The sequence below is a fragment of the Lathamus discolor genome, chromosome 24 (genome assembly GCF_037157495.1).
Source record: "Lathamus discolor isolate bLatDis1 chromosome 24, bLatDis1.hap1, whole genome shotgun sequence".
In the NCBI taxonomy this organism is placed as follows: Eukaryota; Metazoa; Chordata; class Aves; order Psittaciformes; family Psittacidae; genus Lathamus; species Lathamus discolor.
This window is the reverse complement of record NC_088907.1, coordinates 874,018-891,565: the sequence shown is the minus strand read 5'-3', so window position 1 is coordinate 891,565 and position 17,548 is coordinate 874,018. Positions and strand designations below refer to the sequence as shown.

General features: G+C 68.6%; 3 protein-coding genes across 5 annotated transcripts; all 3 read right to left on the bottom strand.

Annotated features, from left to right (window-relative positions):
* Positions 1 to 29: 29 nt before the first annotated feature.
* Positions 30 to 3,028, bottom strand: TAGLN2 (transgelin 2). Its single transcript, XM_065659965.1, has 5 exons — positions 2,920 to 3,028; positions 1,430 to 1,632; positions 1,178 to 1,352; positions 535 to 637; positions 30 to 457 (listed from the first exon to the last, which is right to left on the bottom strand). Exons 2-5 carry the CDS (start codon positions 1,607 to 1,609, stop codon positions 316 to 318), a joined length of 600 nt encoding a protein of 199 aa, XP_065516037.1. The 5' UTR covers positions 1,610 to 1,632; positions 2,920 to 3,028; the 3' UTR covers positions 30 to 315.
* Positions 3,029 to 4,799: 1,771 nt separating this feature from the next.
* IGSF9 (immunoglobulin superfamily member 9) lies at positions 4,800 to 13,508 on the bottom strand. Of its 2 annotated transcripts, none has more exons than XM_065659951.1 (20): positions 13,360 to 13,508; positions 13,096 to 13,287; positions 10,469 to 10,621; positions 10,226 to 10,377; positions 10,024 to 10,141; positions 9,731 to 9,902; positions 9,508 to 9,653; positions 9,263 to 9,405; positions 9,053 to 9,193; positions 8,855 to 8,971; positions 8,441 to 8,597; positions 8,239 to 8,362; positions 7,981 to 8,156; positions 7,643 to 7,893; positions 7,466 to 7,550; positions 6,982 to 7,152; positions 6,799 to 6,844; positions 5,378 to 6,517; positions 5,124 to 5,269; positions 4,800 to 5,031 (listed from the first exon to the last, which is right to left on the bottom strand). In XM_065659951.1, the coding sequence occupies exons 1-20, from the start codon at positions 13,409 to 13,411 to the stop codon at positions 4,853 to 4,855; spliced, it is 3,861 nt and encodes a 1,286-aa protein (XP_065516023.1). In that variant the 5' UTR covers positions 13,412 to 13,508; the 3' UTR covers positions 4,800 to 4,852. The 2 variants fall into 2 exon arrangements, with proteins under 2 accessions (XP_065516023.1, XP_065516024.1); XM_065659952.1 differs by having other exon boundaries at positions 9,731 to 9,872.
* Positions 13,509 to 15,354: 1,846 nt separating this feature from the next.
* Positions 15,355 to 17,530, bottom strand: DUSP23 (dual specificity phosphatase 23). Of its 2 annotated transcripts, none has more exons than XM_065659967.1 (4): positions 17,446 to 17,530; positions 15,813 to 16,084; positions 15,560 to 15,741; positions 15,355 to 15,487 (listed from the first exon to the last, which is right to left on the bottom strand). In XM_065659967.1, the coding sequence occupies exons 2-4, from the start codon at positions 16,080 to 16,082 to the stop codon at positions 15,460 to 15,462; spliced, it is 480 nt and encodes a 159-aa protein (XP_065516039.1). In that variant the 5' UTR covers positions 16,083 to 16,084; positions 17,446 to 17,530; the 3' UTR covers positions 15,355 to 15,459. The 2 variants fall into 2 exon arrangements, with proteins under 2 accessions (XP_065516039.1, XP_065516038.1); XM_065659966.1 differs by having other exon boundaries at positions 15,813 to 16,125; positions 17,446 to 17,528.
* Between the last annotated feature and the right edge of the window lie 18 nt (positions 17,531 to 17,548).

Sequence of the window (17,548 nt, the reverse complement as noted above, 5' to 3'; positions counted from 1 at the left end):
AACCCCTTCCCCATCACAATCATCCAGCCTGGAAACAAGAGGAGCCATTTATTGGGGTGCAGGGGGGTGCCCCCCCAACACAGCAGCGGCGGGGGGGGGCACCGTGACCCCCAAAGGCACTTGTGGAAGTTGGGGGGGTGGGGGGGCAGGTGCAGCGGCACCAGCCAAATAATAATAATATAAAAACAATTTTTGGTCCTGGAATACTGGGGGGGGGGGGGGGGGGGCTGGGGGGGGTCACCCAGCTGGTCCGCAATGGAGTGTATTGGGGGGGGGGGGGCACAGGCACTTTGGGGTCCGGGGAGGGTGGGATGCTCAGAGGATCTGCCGGGGCATGCCATAGCCCGTCATGCCGGCCTGCGAGGCGCCGCGGTTGGTGCCCATCTGCAGCCCGATCACGCTCTGCCCCTCCTTCAGCTTGTCCTCGGAGAAGACGCGCCGGTTCTCCTGCGACTTCCTGCGGGCACAGCTGTGTCAGCGCCCCCCCGGACCCCCCCCGGTCCCGCAGCACCCCCCCAGGCACCCGGAACCTACTTGGGGAACCAGTTGGGGTCTCCCACGAAGAGCCCATCGCCCTTGGCCACGGCCAGGCTGCCCAGGTTCATCAGGGTCCTCTGCACGCACGCCATGTTCTTCCCTGCAAGGGCGCGGCCAGGCTGGGCTTCATCCTCATCCCCATCTCCTTCCCTGTTTCCATCCCTGTCCTCATCCCCATCTCCATTCCCAACCCCATTCCCGTCACTGTCATCGTTCCTGGCCTTATCCCAATCCCATCCTCATCCCCATTCCCACCCTCAACCCTATCCCCATTTCCATTCTCATCCCGTCCTTATCCCAATCCCATCCTCATCCCCATTCCCACCCTTAACCCCATCACCATGTGCTTCCCTATTTCCATCCCTATCCTCCATTCCCAACCCCATTCCTACCCCTGTCATCATTCCCATCCTTACCCCAATCCCATCCTCTTCCCCATTCCCACCCTTAACCCCATCCCCATTTCCATCCTCATCCCCAGCTCCACACTCAACCCTATCCTCATCCAAATTCTCATCCCATCCCCATTCTTGTCTCCTTTCCATCCTCATCCCCATTCCTATCCCCATTTGCATCCTTATCCTCATCCCCTTCCCCATCCTCATCCCCATCGTTTTTCCATCCCCATCCCGGCGCTCACCCTCCCAGAGGTCCACGGTCTGGAAGATGTCGGTGGCGGCGATGCCGTAGCGCTCGGCCGCTTGCAGGAACTGCGAGATCTGCTCCATCTGCTTGAAGGCCATGGCCGACGCCTGCACCTTGGCCACGGGGCCCTGCCCGCGCGGGTGCAGGCTGTTGATGAGCCGGCACAGCACCTACGGGCGAGGGGACACCGGTGACAACCAGCACCACGGTGCCCCCCCCACCCAGTGCCCAGCGCCCGGGTACTCACGGTGCCATCCTTGAGCCACTGCTGGAAGCCGTCCCTGCCCGGTGCCGGCTGTGCCACGTCGCTGCCGCACTGCGCCAGGATCCACCGCACCAGGATCTGCTCCAGCTCGGGGTCGTACTGGCGGTCGATCTTCTGCTGCACCTCCCGGCTCAGCCCGTACGATGGTCCCCGGTTTGCCATGGTGACAGCGGGGCGGGGGGGGTCTGCAGGGACCGGACCCCCCCCGTCAGCACCATTGGTGGCACGGGGTGATGGTGACCACCAGTGGCCGGGTGTCTATCATGGAGCTTTATCGCCCATGCCAGGCCCTCCCCGCTTCCTGCTCCGTGCCCACCCCATGGCGCTCCGGGCACGGATCCGGCTCTGAGCATCCATCACCACGGCTCAGCCCCGCGGGCTTGGCAGGCACCGGTCAGAGCTTGTTTGAGGAGCTGCCCCGTTTGCTTGGGCCCGGTGCCACATCCGGGACTGGCACCGGGAGCATGGGGCCGGTGGACCCGGATCTTTGCCGTGGGGCCACCGGACCGGTGCCATCAGTGGTTCCCACCACCTCCCGCATCCCATCCTGCATCCTGGCGTTCGGGGGTCCCGGAATGCCAGATAGGAGCATGCGCTGTGGGTGCCAGCCCCGGTGCCCAGCCAGCAACAGCCACATGGGAAGGACCCGGCTCCATCCGGACCCCATCACGCACCCGGTTTTGGGGTCCCTGACACCGGGAGCACCCGCGGGGCCCGGTTTGGGGGGAACCTGAACCCGGAGCCCCCCGCCATGGCCGAGTGAAGCCGCTGTGGAGCTCCGGCACCGCGGCCGCCCCAGCGCTGCCGTGGCAGCCCCTATGGGGATGGAGCCGCTTCCCGGGTGCGTGGGGAGTGCCCGGACAGGGGCCAAAGCCGCCGGGAAACAAAGAGCAGCCGGGACCGGGGCAGTCGGAGCCCGGTCGGGGCTCGCCCGTTGCGGGGGACCCCACGGGTGGGGGCAGCAGCGCCCATCCCAACCGGGGCACGGCCACCGTGGGGACCCCGCAGAGCCCCAGCGCAATGGGGAGGGGACCCCAGTGGGCACCGGCTTACACCGGGGACCCCAAACAGCGGGGAGGGGACCCCCGGCGGGCGCAGGGCCCCCCAGCGGCAGCGGCTCCTGGGCCCCCCCGGACCGGGCCACGCCGCGGGGTCCGCAGCGCCCGGGGGCAGCGGCGCCGGGGCCGGAAGCCGCACCCGGTCCCGTTCCGCGGGCGCGGCCGCGTGTCCCGGCGCTGCCCGGAGCCGTTACCCCCGCGGGGCGGGCAGGGAGTGCTTGGGGGGGGAAGCCCTGGGGGGAGCGGTCCCGCTCCGGGCCCCTCGGGCAGTGCGGGCGGGGCGGGTTTAGGGCAGCGCTACCGGTGCCCTCCCGGTGCCCGTCCCCATCCCGGCTCCCGACCCCACCTGCGCGGGCGCCCGCGGGCGCTGCCCGGTGCCGGTGCCCGGTGCCGGTGCCCGGTGCCGGTCCCTACCTGCGGCGCGGCTCCCGCGGTCCCCGGTCGGCAGATGCCGGATGCCGCGGCCCGCGCCCTTTTCACGGCTGATGTCAGCGCGGCCGGGGGCGGCCGGTACCGCCCGTTCCCGGGGCGGGTCCGCGGCCGGGGCAGGGGCAGCCCCGCCCGGCGGGGAGGGGGCTCGGGCGGGCCGGGGTTGGGGGGGGGGGCACAAGGTGGGGTCACGGTGGTCACCGTGGTCCGGGGACATCGGGGGCTCGGGGGGGCCGGGGTGGCCGCGGTGGTGGGGACAGAGGGGCTGAGCGGGGACATCGGGGTTTGGATGGGAAGGAGGAGGCCGAGGAGGCAGGGACAGGGTGGGCAGCGCGGTCAAGGGACCACGGGGCTTTGGAAGGGGGAAAAAGGGTGGTCCTGGTGGCCACGGTGTTGGAGGGACATCGGGGGTCTTGATGGGGACAGCGTGGCTGTGGGGCAGAGGGGGACAAGGCAGCTGGGGGGGCCGAGGGACGGGGGGGGGGGGGGCTCGGTGGGGACAAGGAGGAACAACAGGGGCTGGGGGGCACGGGGTGGCCCTGGCGGCCGGGGCTGTGCGGGGCCAAGGGGGACACCGGGGCTCGGTAGGGCCGGGGCGGCCGCGCCGTCGGGGCTGGGCTCGGGCGCTGCCGCTGCCCCCGGCCCCACGGTGCCCCCGTGTCCCCGCGCAGGGGCAGGGCCGCGGCTGTTGCTCAAGCGCCGTCTCCAAGGGAAGCGCGACCAAAACAACCAAACAGACGCCGGGCCCGGAGCCAGCGGCCGCCTCCGGAGCCGGTGGCAGCGCCAGCGCCGCTGTGTCCCCGCACCCACACTCCCAGGGCCCAAAATCCGCCCCCCCCGCACCCAAAATCCAACCTCAGAGCCCCAAAATCTCCCCCTCTGCACCCAAAATCCAACCTCAGAGCCCCAAAATCCCCCCCTCTGCACCCAAAATCCAACCTCAGAGCCCCAGAATGCACCCGGGACGCCCCCCATCCCGGCGCTGCTCCTGAGGGCTCCATCACACTGGGAACCAGCCTTGGTTGTTGTGTCCCCCCCCTCGGCGGGCAGTGCCCCTCCTGCACCCATGGGTGCTCCGTGTGTGTTGTGGGGGTTCCCGGTGGCTCTTTGGGGTGCCCCGGAGTGTTCCCTGGGTGGGGGTCAGGGTGACCCACACGATGGGGGGGACATGGAGGGACAGATGGTGAGGTGGGGACAGGAGGGGGGTGACACAGGGGGCAGGGCAGGGGACACGGGGGGGACACAGAGCAGGATGAGGAGGGCAGGAGGTGGGGATGATGACGTCATTTGGGGGGTAACGCGAGGGGGGGGGGTCCACACAGGACCCGGATGGGGCTGTGCGCGGACGGGACCCCCGCGGTGACCCGGGGTGACCCCGGGGCCCGGCCCAGCGAGGGGACCCCCGGAACACCCCCAAAGGGCTGGGGGTGACGTCATTCCCGCCGGGGCTCCGCCCCCCCCGTGGCATGGCCATATAAGGGAACGAGGCGAGATAGCCCCGCCCCGCCCGCAGGGAATGGGGATGGGGGGGGGCACCGGAGCGAGGCGGAGGACCGGGATGGGATGGGAGGGGGGGGCAGCGGATGAGAGAACCCCGGGGGGGGATAAACACTGAAGGGGGGGATGCAGCAGGATGGGGGGGACATAAGTGACGGGGATGCAAGTGGCACCAGGAGGGGGCAGTTTGGGGGCTATGGATGCCTTTGGGGGGGCTCGGGGTGGCCTGGAGAGGGGGCATGTGGAGGTCGGGGGGGTCCCGGGGACGGTCTGGGTGCCGGGGTGGGGGTGTTTTGGGACTCTGGGTGCCATGCGGTGCCCTTGGGGGGGCTCTGGGTTTCTGTTCCTCCACCCCACACACTGGGTGCTACATTCACATCTCTTTATTCCCCCCCCCCCGTTAACCCTCCATGGGGGTCCCCTACAGCAGCGTGGCCAGCTCCAGGCGCTCACCGCAGCACCCATGGGTGCCCGGGCGCTGCTCCTGCGGCCGCTGCCGAGCTCCATCCCTGCGCCGCCGGGACACGGTGCCAGCGCCGGCCGCCAACGCCTCCGCCGACACCGAGCTCACCGGGGAGGAGCCGGCGGCAGCACCGGGCTCTGTGTGTGTGGGGGGACACAGACACCATCAGCACCGTGGGGTGAAGGGAGCCCCATGGGGGCCGCTGCCATCACCCCCTGCTCACACTCACTTTGCCGCTCCAGGTCGCGCAGGGCGATGGTGGAGCCGGGCCGGGCCGGGGGCCCGCCGCGGTAGAGCTGCAGCGCTTCCAGGATGTCGGATTCCAGCGCAAACTCCGCGTCCCACTCGTAGTTCTCATCCACCGACGTGTTCCTCCTGCGGGGATGGAGCAGGGGGTCCGGGATGCTCCCGTGCCATAGGATTAACCCCATGGACAAGCCCTGACACGGCACAGCTCATCCCGGTGTCCTGCCCATGGCTCACCTCTTCCCGGCGCTACCGAGAGCCGGATCCATCCTCACCGCAGCGGCTCCGCTCCAGCCCGGGGGGGTGCTGGGGCCGTTGCCCCCCAGGGACGGTGGGCGCAGGAAGGAGGCGCTGCCGCGGCCGCTGCTCTGGCTCGTGAGGCTGCCCCGCGCCAGATTCTCCAGCACCGGCGCATCCGGTGCCTTGCCCGGTGGTGCCCAACCGGGCTGCGCGGTGCTGGCCGTGGGCATGGCTTCAGTCCTGGTGCTGCCGGGCCAGGCCGCGGTGCCGGGCAGCGATGCCTTGGCAGGACCCAGGGGCAGGCTGGGGGGCTCCAGGAACGTGGTGGCTTTGGCACATGGGTCAATGCAGTCCGGGCACAGTGTCCGCCCCACGTGCTGTGGGGAGCCCTGGGTCCCTGCTGTGGGAGGGGGGGGCTCCGGCGCGGCGGTGCTGGGCTCCGGTGGCTCCTCACCATCAACGCACATCTCCTTGAAGAAGGGCAGGCTCAGGAACTGGAGGATGCTGCTGCGGGCCGGGGGCTGCGGGCTGGGGGGTGCAGGGGGGCTGGGGGGGGGCCGTGGGGAGCCCTCGAGGGGCAGCGAGTCCCACAGGGCGCTGCCGGGGCCGGCACGCGGCTCCTCGGCGGTGCCATAAGGCAAAGTGGCGGCGGAGGCCACGGGGCTCACGTCAATGATGCACAAGGCAGCGGCGGCGGTGGAGCCGCACACGGGGCTGCTGCTGCTGCCGTAGCCAAAGTACCGGCCCCGGCGGCTGGTCCAGGAGCCCCGGGGGGGCTGCCCCGCAGGCCGGGGGCGCAGCGAAACCCCCTTGCGCCAGATGGGCTCCTCCTCCTCCTCCTCATCTTCATCTTCCTCCTCCTCCTCCCGGGGCAGCTGCAGGCAGGGCTCAGGCTGCGGCGCCGGGGGCTCCGGTTCCACCACGAAGCGGCCGTCGGGGCCGCGCCGGATCCGCTCCAGGGGCACGTGCTCCCCGGTGCTGCCATCGCCCGCGCTGTACCGGGAGCCCGCGATGCTCAGGCCCAGACTGGTACCGGCCTTCTCGCCCCACAGCAGCGTCCGGTGCAGGCTCCGGTAGGGAGATGGCTGCAGCTTCAGCTTCACGGTGCTGTCGGGGCTACCAGAGCCATGAGAATTGCTGGAAGGGAGAAAGGAGCCACTGCAGCACCCATGGCCCAGCTCTGGGTTTGTCCGGTTGCTCCCTGGGAGAGCCTGTGCCATTCCCTATTACTAAATACCTGCTCCTGGGCTTTCTGATCCTTCCTTCACCCCCAAAACCCGGTGGGGGGAGCAAGAATCCAGAGCATCCCAACCCCACAGCCCCAAACTGCGGTGAGTGAGTGATGGGGAGCAGCAGGGACAGGACAGGGATGCAGCAGCAGGGACACAATGGGGATGCAGTGATGGGATGTGACTTACTGTGGAGGTGGAAGCTTCTTGCTGGGGGAGAAGACGAGTGGTGGATCTGGAAGGCCATGAGAACACAAGGGGATCACACAGCGAGCAATGCGAAAGCGATGAGGAGGAAACGGCCCCAATGAGACCCCCCCCGCCCCACCACCCCCAAGCCCTGGACCACAGGGTCCCGGCCCCCGTTCCTACCCTGCCTGCGCTTGCGGCTGCGGGCGGCGCGGCGCCGGTTCATGATGCAGGCGGCCACGGTGCTGAAGATGACGGCCACGCTGAGGAAGCAGATCCCACCGATGACCCCGGCCAGCACCGGCTGCGGCAGGAGCCCGGGCAGCTGCGTGCGGGACGGATACACCTCCATGCCTGCGCCAATGGGACACAGTGGCACCGGGGTGGGTCCCCACGGAACAGGCACCCATCACCGCAGGGACAGCAGCAAAGCCTCCCTCCGTGTCCGTGCCAAGCACCAGGAGCAGGGATGCTCCACACGGAGCTCTCCTGCAACCTGGTCCATGTCTAGAGACGGGTGAGCACCCAGCGCTGGCTTTGGGGGATGCTTTGGCTCCGGCACCAGGGATGCTTTGGGGCCGGAGGTAGTGTCTGCTGGGGACAATCCTGGACCGCGCTGGGCACTTTACCCCTCTGGGCTCTGTCCCCAAGGCAGCCCCAACCTTACCTGCTGTGGAGACGTTCACCGTGTTGCTGGGATCGCTGATGTAGCTGCCAGCAAAGGCCACCAGTCGGAACTCATAGAAGGCGTCCTGTGGGGAGCAGAGGGGCAGGAGCCGCGCTGGCACCATCCCCATGGCTCTACAGCTGCCCTACCTGCAGGAGCACCCGGTGCCATCCCCACCTTGATGAGTCCCGGCACCAGGACCTGGGTCTTCGTGCTGGGGATGGAGCGATCCAGCACTTCCCAAGCGCCGCGGTCCTGCCGCAGCTCCAGCGCGTACCCGCTGAGCGCCGTGGAGCGCCGCGCCGGCGGCTCCCACCGCAGCAGCACCCCCCGCGCCGTGGCGTTGGCGCTCAGCGCCCGCGGTGGGGACAGGAGCACGGGCACGGTCACGGCTGGCGGCTCCGGAGGCACTGTGGTCACTGGGAAGCCTGGGGAGAACGGGGATGCTGGGATACAGGAGCAGTGCGGAGGGGTCCAGGGCTCTATGGGGGGTGTTTTGGGGAGCCCCCTCTCACCCCTGGGCATGGAGGTGACGATCTGGCTGAAGGGGCCGCTGCCCAGCTTGTTCTGGGCCAGGACGCTGAACTGGTAGCTCGTGTCTGGCTGCAGGTTCTCCACCAAGAGGTGCTGAGCCCCCGCCGGCACCGAGAGCGACACCCAGTCGTGATGAGCGCGGGGCGGGTGCTTCACCCTGCAGGGATGTGGGGCCCATGAGCACAGGGGTGGTGTGGGGCAGGCAGCGGCGGGCAGCGGCTCTGCCCATGGGCACTCACAGCGGCGTGTACCAGACGCTGAACCTCTGGAAGTAGCCTCCATCAAAGCCGGGCTCCCAGGAGACGTTGGCAGCCAGCGGGAGCGGGAGCACGGAGACGTTGGTGACAGCGTGAGGGCTGGTGCCTGGGGCGGGGGGGAGCAGAGATGTGGCACGCGGCGGGGGGGGGGATGCTTGGGGGCCCCCCAGCACCAGCCACTCACCCAGCACATGGACGGAGGTGACGGTGGTGACGGTGGCCACGGCGCTGGTGGCCGCGCACTCCCAGAGCCCGTGCTGCTCCTTGCCCAGCGGCTGGAACACGAGGCTGCTGTTCACATCCACCCGGGCACTGCCCCAGCTCTTCCCTGCGCTGCCAACCTGCAGGGCAAAGCGGCGATGGGCTCACGGTGGCCACCATGGGGGCTGCTTTAGGAAGTGAGGGGCAGGTTGAGCCCCTCAGGGCAACACAAGGAAAGAGCCCTGAGCCCCTTCTCCTGCAGGGAGATGGATGTAGAGAGATGGATGCAGGGACATGGATGCAGGGACATGGATGCAGGGAGTGATGCCCCAGAGGCCAAAAGCAGCATCCACCACCCAGGAGAGCACATCTGGCTCCCCAGAGCAGCAGCTCCTACCTTCATCCATGTGATGGTGGGTGAGGGATCACCATGGGCTGCACAAGGGATCACCAGCTCCCGGCCCACCTCCTGGAAGTATTCCTCCTTGGGGCGCACCGTGAAGGCAGGGGGGTCCTGGAGGACAGGGATGCACCAGGGTGGGTGCATGGAGGCACCCATCACATCGGGGCAGGGTGGGAGCAGCCTGGGGCTCACCTTCAGCAGGACACGGGTGGGCCGGGAGGTGCCGGCAGTGCCGTAGCTGTTGTAGGGGGTACACGTGTACAGCCCCAGAGCATCGTCGTTCCCCGTCGCGATGACGATGGAGCCATCGGGTCTCATGGACCAGCCGGGGAGCTGGGAAGAGGCAGGGTCAGGATGAGCGGCTGCAGGGGGTGGCAATGGGGATGGTGGCAGCCGTGGTACCTTGTCCAGCTCCAGCGGGCGCCCATCCCTGGTCCAGCTGACGGAGAGCAGCGGGGGGTTGGCTCGGGATGGGCAGCGGATCACCCCCTGCATCCCTTTGGGTAAGTGGGTCTCCGGGAGCATTGTGGTCACCTGCGCTGGATCTGTGGGGACAAAGCGGGGGGTACCAGGACCTGCAGGAGGGCAGCAGGATCCGGGGTCCCCGTGGTGGCTGGTGACAGCCTGGGGCTCCCGAGGGCTCTTACAGAGCACCGTGACGAAGGCCGAGGCGGAAGGCGGCTTCCAGAGCCCATTGCTGGGGGTGCAGGTGTACTTCCCAGCATCATCTGGGGTCGTTTGCTGGAGCAGGAGGCTCCCATCCACCAGGACACGGACACGAGTCTGGAGATGGCTGCAGGGGATGGGGGGGAGATGAGTGAGCTCCCCACCACGCTCAGCTCCAGCCCCTCGGTGCCAGCCCCACGGTACCTGAGGTGGAAGACGTTGGTGCTGCCCTGGAACCAGGTGTAGGTGAGGTTTCCTGGGTACGCCTCTGCCTGGCACGCCAGGAAAGCATCTTGGGAGACGTTGACGGTGATGTTCTGCGGTGGCACCACGATGACGGGCGGCCCTGAGCATGGCACAGAGCGGGCAGTGAGGGCTGCGGATATGGGGTAGCCCTGGCTGCTCTCAAAGCCCCATCACACCCAAAGCACCGACCCCAAACCCAACCCCTATGTGTGCCCTATGGCAGCACCCAGCCGGGTGGCCCCCGCTCTTACCCTGCACAAGCACGCGGGTGGTGTGGGTGATGGTGCCCTCCTTGCTGGACGCGTGGCACGTGTAGGTGCCCGCGCTGGCGCGCTCCACCACGGCGATGCTCAGCGTCCCGTTCCTCACCTGGTGACAGGAACACGGTGCCACGGGTGTCCCTTTGCCCTCCCGGCTGCCCCCATGGGATCGCAGTGAGGGTCGTGTCCAAACCTGCACCGCGGCCCCGCTCCGGACGGGGAGGTCGCTCCTCTTCCAGCTCACAACGGGCTGGGGGTTGCCAATGGCCGTGCAGGTCAGGCTCAGCGCATCCCGGTCCCGCACCTCCACCAGCGCCGGGGGGGTCTCCAGGAACGTGGGGGGAGCTGCAAAGACAAAGACAAAGCCAGAGCCTGACCCCCCGTGGATGCAAGCCCCGGATGCGGGGTCAGAGGCGGGTGGGATCCCCCCGGTTACCGGTGACGGTGAGGTGGACCCAGGTGCCGTTCTGGAAGTCAGCGTCGGTGCTGTGCCGGTCGAGGAAGAGCACGCGGCACTCGTACCAGCCCTGGTCCTCGGCGCGCAGGAGGTCGATGCGCAGCGAGGCGCCTTCCTCGATCCGCACCCGGCCTGTGGGCATGGAGTGACCATCACAGGGACACCGGCACCCCCGGGACACCCCCCCCCACCATGGCACCCAGTGCCCCGCGGGGTCTGCCTGGTGCCGCCGGAGCCCAGGAATGGTCACACCGAGGTTTAGGGCTCCAGGGAGAGGATGCAGCCATGGCTTTGCCCACCCTAGGGTGGCCTCATTGGGGACCCCCCATCACCGGTCCCCCCATCCCTGGCTGCATCCTCAGGAGCCCGGCTAAGCCCTGGTGCCCCTACAGCGCTCCGGGGGGGCACCCCCAGCCCCGCACAGGGATGAGCACCACAGACCCCTTAGGGGATGCGGTGGTGGCAATAAGGGGGGGCTCTCCCCGGCCATGGGGCCCACGCAACCCCACGGCCTCTCCGATGAGGAGGAGGAGAAGGGCTCGGAGCGGCGGCGAGCGCAGCTCTAATCCCCTGCGCTATTATCAGAGCCGTAATCGGCTCAGGCGGCAGCAGGCAATTGGCTCAGCTGCAGTTGGGGTGCACAAGCGGCACCCAGCACCCCGGCACCCAGCACCCCATTGCTATGGGACCCCAACCCAGACCACGGCTCTGGGCTGGGGAGGTGGGTTTAGTGCCCTGTGGGCCATTGCTCTTTGTGCCCGTGATGCTCCTGCTGCCATCCCAGAGCTTCCTGGGACCAGCAGCTTCCTAAAGGGAGTTCTGCCGAATCCCGCTGTTGGCTCAACCCAGTTTGGTGCCATTGGTTGTTCCAGGAGCCACTGGCACCCAGGCTGGGCTATGGGAAGCTGTGCCCTGCCCAATGAGGGTGGTGAGGAGGAGAAGGAAAGCCGGGCGGGCTGGTTTGGGCACGGGATCACACATGGGATCACACACGGGATCATCACACAGCGGATCATCACACAAGGGATCATATATGGGATCACACACGGGATCACAGAACGTGTGAACCCAAACCCATGTGAACCCATCCCAGTGGCACCTGGAGCTCCCTCCGGCCACGTCTCCCACTGGGTCCAGCTGCTCCCCACGGGCAGCTCCAGCCCAGCCCCATGGCACGAGGTGTGGGGCCGGCCGGGTCTGGGTGCTGCTGGTGCCATCCCTTGCTCACAGCACAAAGCAAAGCCCCAGGAAAACCTCACCCCGGAGCAGCCGCAGAATCCCGGTGGGATGAGGGGGTTCCCGTGTGAACGCTGGGAAGCGCTGGGAATCCCCATCCCTGCCTGCAGCTGCCGGCTCCGGAACAAAGGTCCCTTTGGAAGGGCCCAGGGGATGTGCCCCAGCCTTCCCTAATCCCCCCGAGCCGGCCCCAGCCCCCTCCTCCTCCTCTTCCACCCCCCTGCGATAACAAAACCATCCCCCAGCGCCTGGCAACCGTCATTCAGAGGGACACAAAGGGGGCTGCAGCCAGTGCCGGCCACCGGGATGGGGCATCCCGATGGATGTGGATAAACGGGGACAAGGAGCATCCGGTCCCCCGAGCGACCCCAAGGCTCTCATGGGGATGGTGGCAGCTCAATTGGTGCTCCCAATCGCCCCTCGAGGGACTCAGGGGGGAGAGCAGGGGCTGTCCCCCGGTCCCTCTATCCCTTCCCAGCCCTGCAGGGGATTGGGAACAAGCCGCCCCGATGCCATGGTGACAGCCGGCAGCCCCCCTGCCACCAGCTCGGCCTCATTACAGCCACCAGCCCCTTCCCCCCTGCGGGCTGTGTCGGTAACCAGAGCTCCTGCAGCTGAGGGGCCCCGGTGCCAGGCTCAGGTATCCACAGCCTGGCCCAGGTATCCGGTAAAACCAGTGCCTTGTCCTCACTGTCACCACCACCGGTCCCACGGAGCCAGCACAGAAGCAAAGGGGGAGAGACCCCAAAATCCATCTCCTCTGCCCATGGCTGGCTGGAACCGCAGTGATTTGGGATTAAAGGCTCCCAAGCGGGCACCATCCAGCCCTCCCCATGCAGAGGAGTTCAGTGCAGCCCTCCCCAGTCCTCAAGGGATGCTCTTTGCCTTCACCTCCATGCTCACAGGGATCCCTCAAGCTCTGCCACCGCTCTGCTGTAAATACCCGGTATATCCCAGTATATCCAGGAGCAGATCCCCCTCCCACGCCGCGCAGCCCTGCCCCGGAGCAGCTTTACTCCCATTAGTTCCTTCACCAAAATCCCATCCCCAGGATCAGCCTTCCGGCGGCAGCATCCCACCATCCCCGGCACAACAAACCGGACGGGAGAGCCGGGCCGGTTTGGGGTTGCCGAGCAGGAGGTGATGGGACCTGCCCATGGAGCTGCTCCCACCCTGCATCCCGGTACCCACATCCCCCTGCTCCGGGCATCCCCGGGGCTGCTGCACCCCGAGGGGACCCCGCTCTGCAGTGGGGACCCTTCTGGTCACCCCAATACGTCCCGGAGCCGGAGGTAGCATCGTGATGGGGTCCAAAGGCAGCAGCAGCCCCAAAGGTGAGGACTCCACAACCGTCCCCCCCCGGGACTTACCGACGTACTCCGGGTCCACGCGTGGGGAGTAGAGCCCGAACTTGATGAAGATGGGGAGGACGAAGCCGAACCGGACCCACTCGATCACGTAAAGCGGGGGCCGGTTCTCGAGGGCTCCCGGGAGGCCGCAGCTCAGCACCGTGCTCTGCCCGACCCGCCCCACCACGGACCGGGGCTCGTTCTGCCCGGTGCCTGCGGGGACAAGGCGAGGGATGAGCCCCGGCAGCGGAACCACGTGCGCTGCCCCCGCTCCCGGTCTCTTACCGTCGGCGCCGGCGATGAGGCTGAGGACGGCGGCGCGCAGCCACCACCGCATAGCCCAGGTCCCCGCGGGTCGCCGGGGGCCAGCAGCCGCTCACCGGAGGCTCCGCCGGGCTCCCCGCGAAGAACCGGCCCCGGGCGGGGGGCGCTGCCGGTCCCGCCGCCCGCCGCTCCTCATGCCCGGCCCCGCTCGGCTCCGTTCGGCCCCTGCTGGGCTCCGTTCGGCTCCGCTCGGCTCCCCTCGGCCCTGCTCGGCTCTCCCCGTGCTCCGGCCGCCGCCGCAAACAAACCCGCGGCGCCGGGAGGGGCCGCCCTAAGCCACGCCTCCCCCCCTCCCGTTGCCACGGCGACAGCCAATCGGTAGTCCTGAGCCTGGCGCCCCCCGAAGCAGCCAATGGCGGGGCGGGGAGGTGGGAGCCGCGGGGGCTGCTGGGAGATGTAGTTCGGCCACCGGGGGGCACGGGCAGCGCTCGGAGGGCACCGGGGGCTACGGCGGAGACCCCGGGCAGAGGCTCGGGCTGTGCCGGGCTGTCCCAGGCTGTCCCAAGCCATGCCAGGCCATGCCGGGCTATCCTAGGCCGTGCTGTGCCATCCCAAGCCAAGCCAAGCCATGCCTAGCTCTTACCCGCTGCACTGCATGGCACCATGCTAAGCAATGCCGCGCTGCGCCACGCTCAGCCATGCCAAGCCAAGCCAAGCCTTGGCATTCCATGCTGTGCCATGCCAAGCCCTTTCCTGCTGTACCACACCATCCCAAGCCATGCCACACTGGGTTAGCATGCCCTGTGTGCCATGCCAAGCTGTGCCATTCTATGCCATGGCAAGCTGTGCCGTTCTATGCCATGCCGTGCTGAGCCTTTCCTGCCATACCACACTAGGACATGCACACCAAGCCCTTTCCTGCCATGCTGCACCATATAACACCACGCGGAGCCATGATGTACCTTGCTGCGCCGTGCCGTGCCCGGCCGCACACGTGTAGGGACCCAGGGCACCCCGTGAGCGCTGCCATGCCCCCGCTCTAATCCCATCCTAAACACGTCCCTGGCACAGGGATGGCCACCGGAGCCGTGTCCCCCCCGCGCCGCGCTGAGCCGGAGCTGGGCTGCCAGCCAGGCCGGGGGCTCCGGGCGCCCTCCCGGCACCGGGGCTGACCGGGAGGGGACCCCCCGTGGTGCCCAACGAGGAGCCGGCGTCGAGCTCCGTGCTCAGGCCGCGTGCGGCAGCACCAGAGCACGGGGCCGGGGGGGCTGGGGCAGAGCCCCCATCCTGACCCCCCCATTCCCTGGGGCACGGGGGTCCCCGGTGCCCCCTGGCCCGGCCTGGCCTGGCCCCCTGAGCCTGGAGACTCTTGAGGACAGCGCTAAAGTAAGAGGAGTTAAAGGAAATAATTCTGCGCTTAAGCTGCTTTCCGGCCTCTCCCGGGCCCATGTGAGCCCGGTGGCTGCTGCGGGCTTAGGGCTCGGTGCTGGCCCCTCGTCCCCATCATCCCCATTGTCCCCCCGTGCTCTGCTGGGATCCCCCCCCAGCCCCTCGTGTCCCATGGAATGGGGCCAGGCAGAGCCAAGCTCCCCTCATCCAGCCCCACATCCCGGTGCGGCGGCGCAGCCATCGCAGCCATGGCATCGCCCATGGAACTCGGCTTCCTGCAGGGAGGTGGTGATGTTTGGGTGTTTCAAGGCACTATATGGGGGTCCCGGTGCCCCCCAGTAGCGCTGGTGCTGGTGACCGGTGAGCACCCGGCGTTCCCGGCCATGCGCCACGTGCCCGAGGCACGGGGCCGGTGACACCTCTTGCACTTGGGATTTAAATGGCGCCAGGGTTAGGAGCAGCTGAGAGGAGATTTCCAGGATTGGACTTTGGGATGGAGATGCCTAAATTCCACCTAAGCTACACTTTAAGCATCAATGGCCCGCGGTGGCCCCTGTGGTGAGGCCGGTGCTGGGCAGGGATCCTGCCAGAGCCACCGCTTCCGCATGGACAGACCTGGAGAGGAGCCACAGGAGAGTCCTTTAATGCAGGAGGAGACATCGGAAGCTGGGAAAGGCCCTTCCATCACTCGGAGCTGCTGTCTCCATCGAGCGCTGCTCCCGCGGTGGCTGCTCACGGCTCCGCATTGTCCTCCCCGGCGCTGTGATGGGGAAGATCCCATTGGAGCGCTGGGCGCTGCTGGGAGCCGCAGCTCGGGGGTGCCAGCACCTACCCGCGGCGCTGGCAGAACCGGATCACGGCTTCCTCCTGCTCCCGCGTCTCGATGGAGCCGGGCCGCAGGCGCCGGATCTCCCGGATGGCATCGGCAGCCTCCAAGTCCCGCTCCTCGGCCAGATAGCACGCCAGCATGGTGCCGGTGCGGCCGTGCCCCAGCATGCAGTGCACGGCCACCGCCTGCGTGCCAGCACCGCGCCATCAGCCTCGGGCGCTCCCCCCGGTGCCCCCCGCGCTGTCCCCACCGTTACCTCCCCGTGGGCATTGGCCACCTCCACCAGGCGCAGGAAGCTCCGGATCTGTGCCGGTGTCGGAGGGGTGAAGTCAGGCACGCGGAGCCGGTGCAGCCGGATGCCGGGGCAGGCGCCGTGGTGCGGGGGGTCCCGCTCCGTCAGGGACACCAAGTGCCGCACGCCCTGGCGCAGCAGGAACTCGTAGTGCGCCGGCTCCCGCGGCATCGCCAGCCCCGCCAGCCGCCCCACGGACACCCACGAGAAGTTGGGGGGCTCCTTGGTCCCCATCGCTGGGGGGACGGGGAACGGGGCGCTCCTTGGAGCCGCAGCCCTGGGACCCACAACCAGAGCACCCCCGAACCCTCAGTCAGACCCCAGGGACCTCCAGGAGCCCCAGGCAGACCCTGGGCAGAGCCTCAGACCCCCAGAGCCCCCAGTCAGAGCCCCAAGACCCCCAACCAGGCCCCTGGGACCCCAAACCCCACCTCTGGGACTCCATAAAAGGCCCATGGGACTCCAAACCTGACCACTGGGACCCCCAACCAGAACCTGGGACCCCAAAACAGGCCAATGGGACTCCAAACCTAACCCCTCAGACCCCAAACCAGACCCCTGGGACCCCAAACCTGCCCCTGGGACCCCATAACAGGCCCCTGGGACCCCAAACCTGACCCCTGGGACCCCATAACAGGCCCCTGGGACCCCAAACCGGAGCCCAGGGACCCCAAACCTGCCCCTGGGACCCCATAACAGGCCCCTGGGACCCCAAACCGGAGCCCAGGGTCCCCAAACCTGCCCCTGGGACCCCATAACAGGCCCATGGGACCCCAGACCAGAGACCTGGGACCCCAAACCTGCCCCTGGGACCCCATAACAGGCCCCTGGGACCCCAAACCTGACCCCTGGGACCCCATAACAGGCCCCTGGGACCCCAAACCGGAGCCCAGGGACCCCAAACCTGCCCCTGGGACCCCAAACCTGCCCCTGGGACCCCAGACCAGAGACCTGGGACCCCAAACCAGAGCCCGGGGACCCCAAACCTGCCCCTGGGACCCCAGACCAGAGACCTGGGACCCCAAACCTGCCCCTGGGACCCCATAACAGGCCCCTGGGACCCCAAACCAGCCCTCTGGGACCCCAAACCTGCCCCTGGGACCCCAAACTGGAGCCCGGGGACCCCAAACCTGCCCTGGGACTCCATAACAGGCCCCTGGGACCCCAAACCAGAGCCCGGGGACCACAAACCTGCCCCTGGGACCCCAAACCTGCCCTGGGACCCCATAACAGGCCCATGGGACCCCAAACCTGACCCCTGGGACCCCAAACCAGACCCTTGGGACCCCAAACCAGGCCCCTGAGACCTCAAACCTCACCTCTGGGACCCCAACCCAGACCCCTGGGGCCCCCAGGACCCCTCAACCAGACCCCAAGGCCCCCCCAGACCCCGGCACCCCCGTTACCACCCCCGCCCAGCCCCGTTCACCCGCCCCGAGCTCCCGGCCCCGCCCCGAGGCCCCGTTAGGCCGCAGCGCCAGGCCCGGCCCCGCGTCCTTGTCCCGGCTGGGCCCCGCCGCGTCCGCGGAGCTCCGGGGGCAGAACCGGGCCTGCCCCGGGCCGCCCCCCCCCGCCCCTCGTCCCGCTCCGCCGTTACCGGAGAGAGCAGCGGCGGCGGAGCGGGGCCGGGAGCCGCGGCAATGGAGCGGAGCGGGCGGGGACCGGCGGCGGGGGCTGGGACACGGGACTGCCCCCCCCCC

Bases quoted from the DNA above. Each gene is read 5' to 3' on its own strand.
- IGSF9 (XM_065659951.1), bottom strand. From the start codon at position 13,411: ATGCGGTGGTGGCTGCGCGCCGCCGTCCTCAGCCTCATCGCCGGCGCC. The intron at 9,903-10,023 runs GTAAGAGCGGGG...CCATATCCGCAG, and splicing joins CACCCGCGTGCTTGTGCAGG to CCCTCACTGCCCGCTCTGTG. The intron at 8,157-8,238 runs GTGAGTGCCCAT...ACATCCCTGCAG, and splicing joins AGCGTCTGGTACACGCCGCT to GGTGAAGCACCCGCCCCGCG.
- DUSP23 (XM_065659967.1), bottom strand. From the start codon at position 16,082: ATGGGGACCAAGGAGCCCCCCAACTTCTCGTGGGTGTCCGTGGGGCGG. The intron at 15,742-15,812 runs GTAACGGTGGGG...GCTGGCACGCAG, and splicing joins TGGCCAATGCCCACGGGGAG to GCGGTGGCCGTGCACTGCAT. The intron at 15,488-15,559 runs GTAGGTGCTGGC...TCCCCATCACAG, and splicing joins CGGTTCTGCCAGCGCCGCGG to CGCCGGGGAGGACAATGCGG.
- TAGLN2 (XM_065659965.1), bottom strand. From the start codon at position 1,609: ATGGCAAACCGGGGACCATCGTACGGGCTGAGCCGGGAGGTGCAGCAG. The intron at 1,353-1,429 runs GTGAGTACCCGG...CCTCGCCCGTAG, and splicing joins AGTGGCTCAAGGATGGCACC to GTGCTGTGCCGGCTCATCAA. The intron at 458-534 runs GTAGGTTCCGGG...CTGTGCCCGCAG, and splicing joins GACCCCAACTGGTTCCCCAA to GAAGTCGCAGGAGAACCGGC.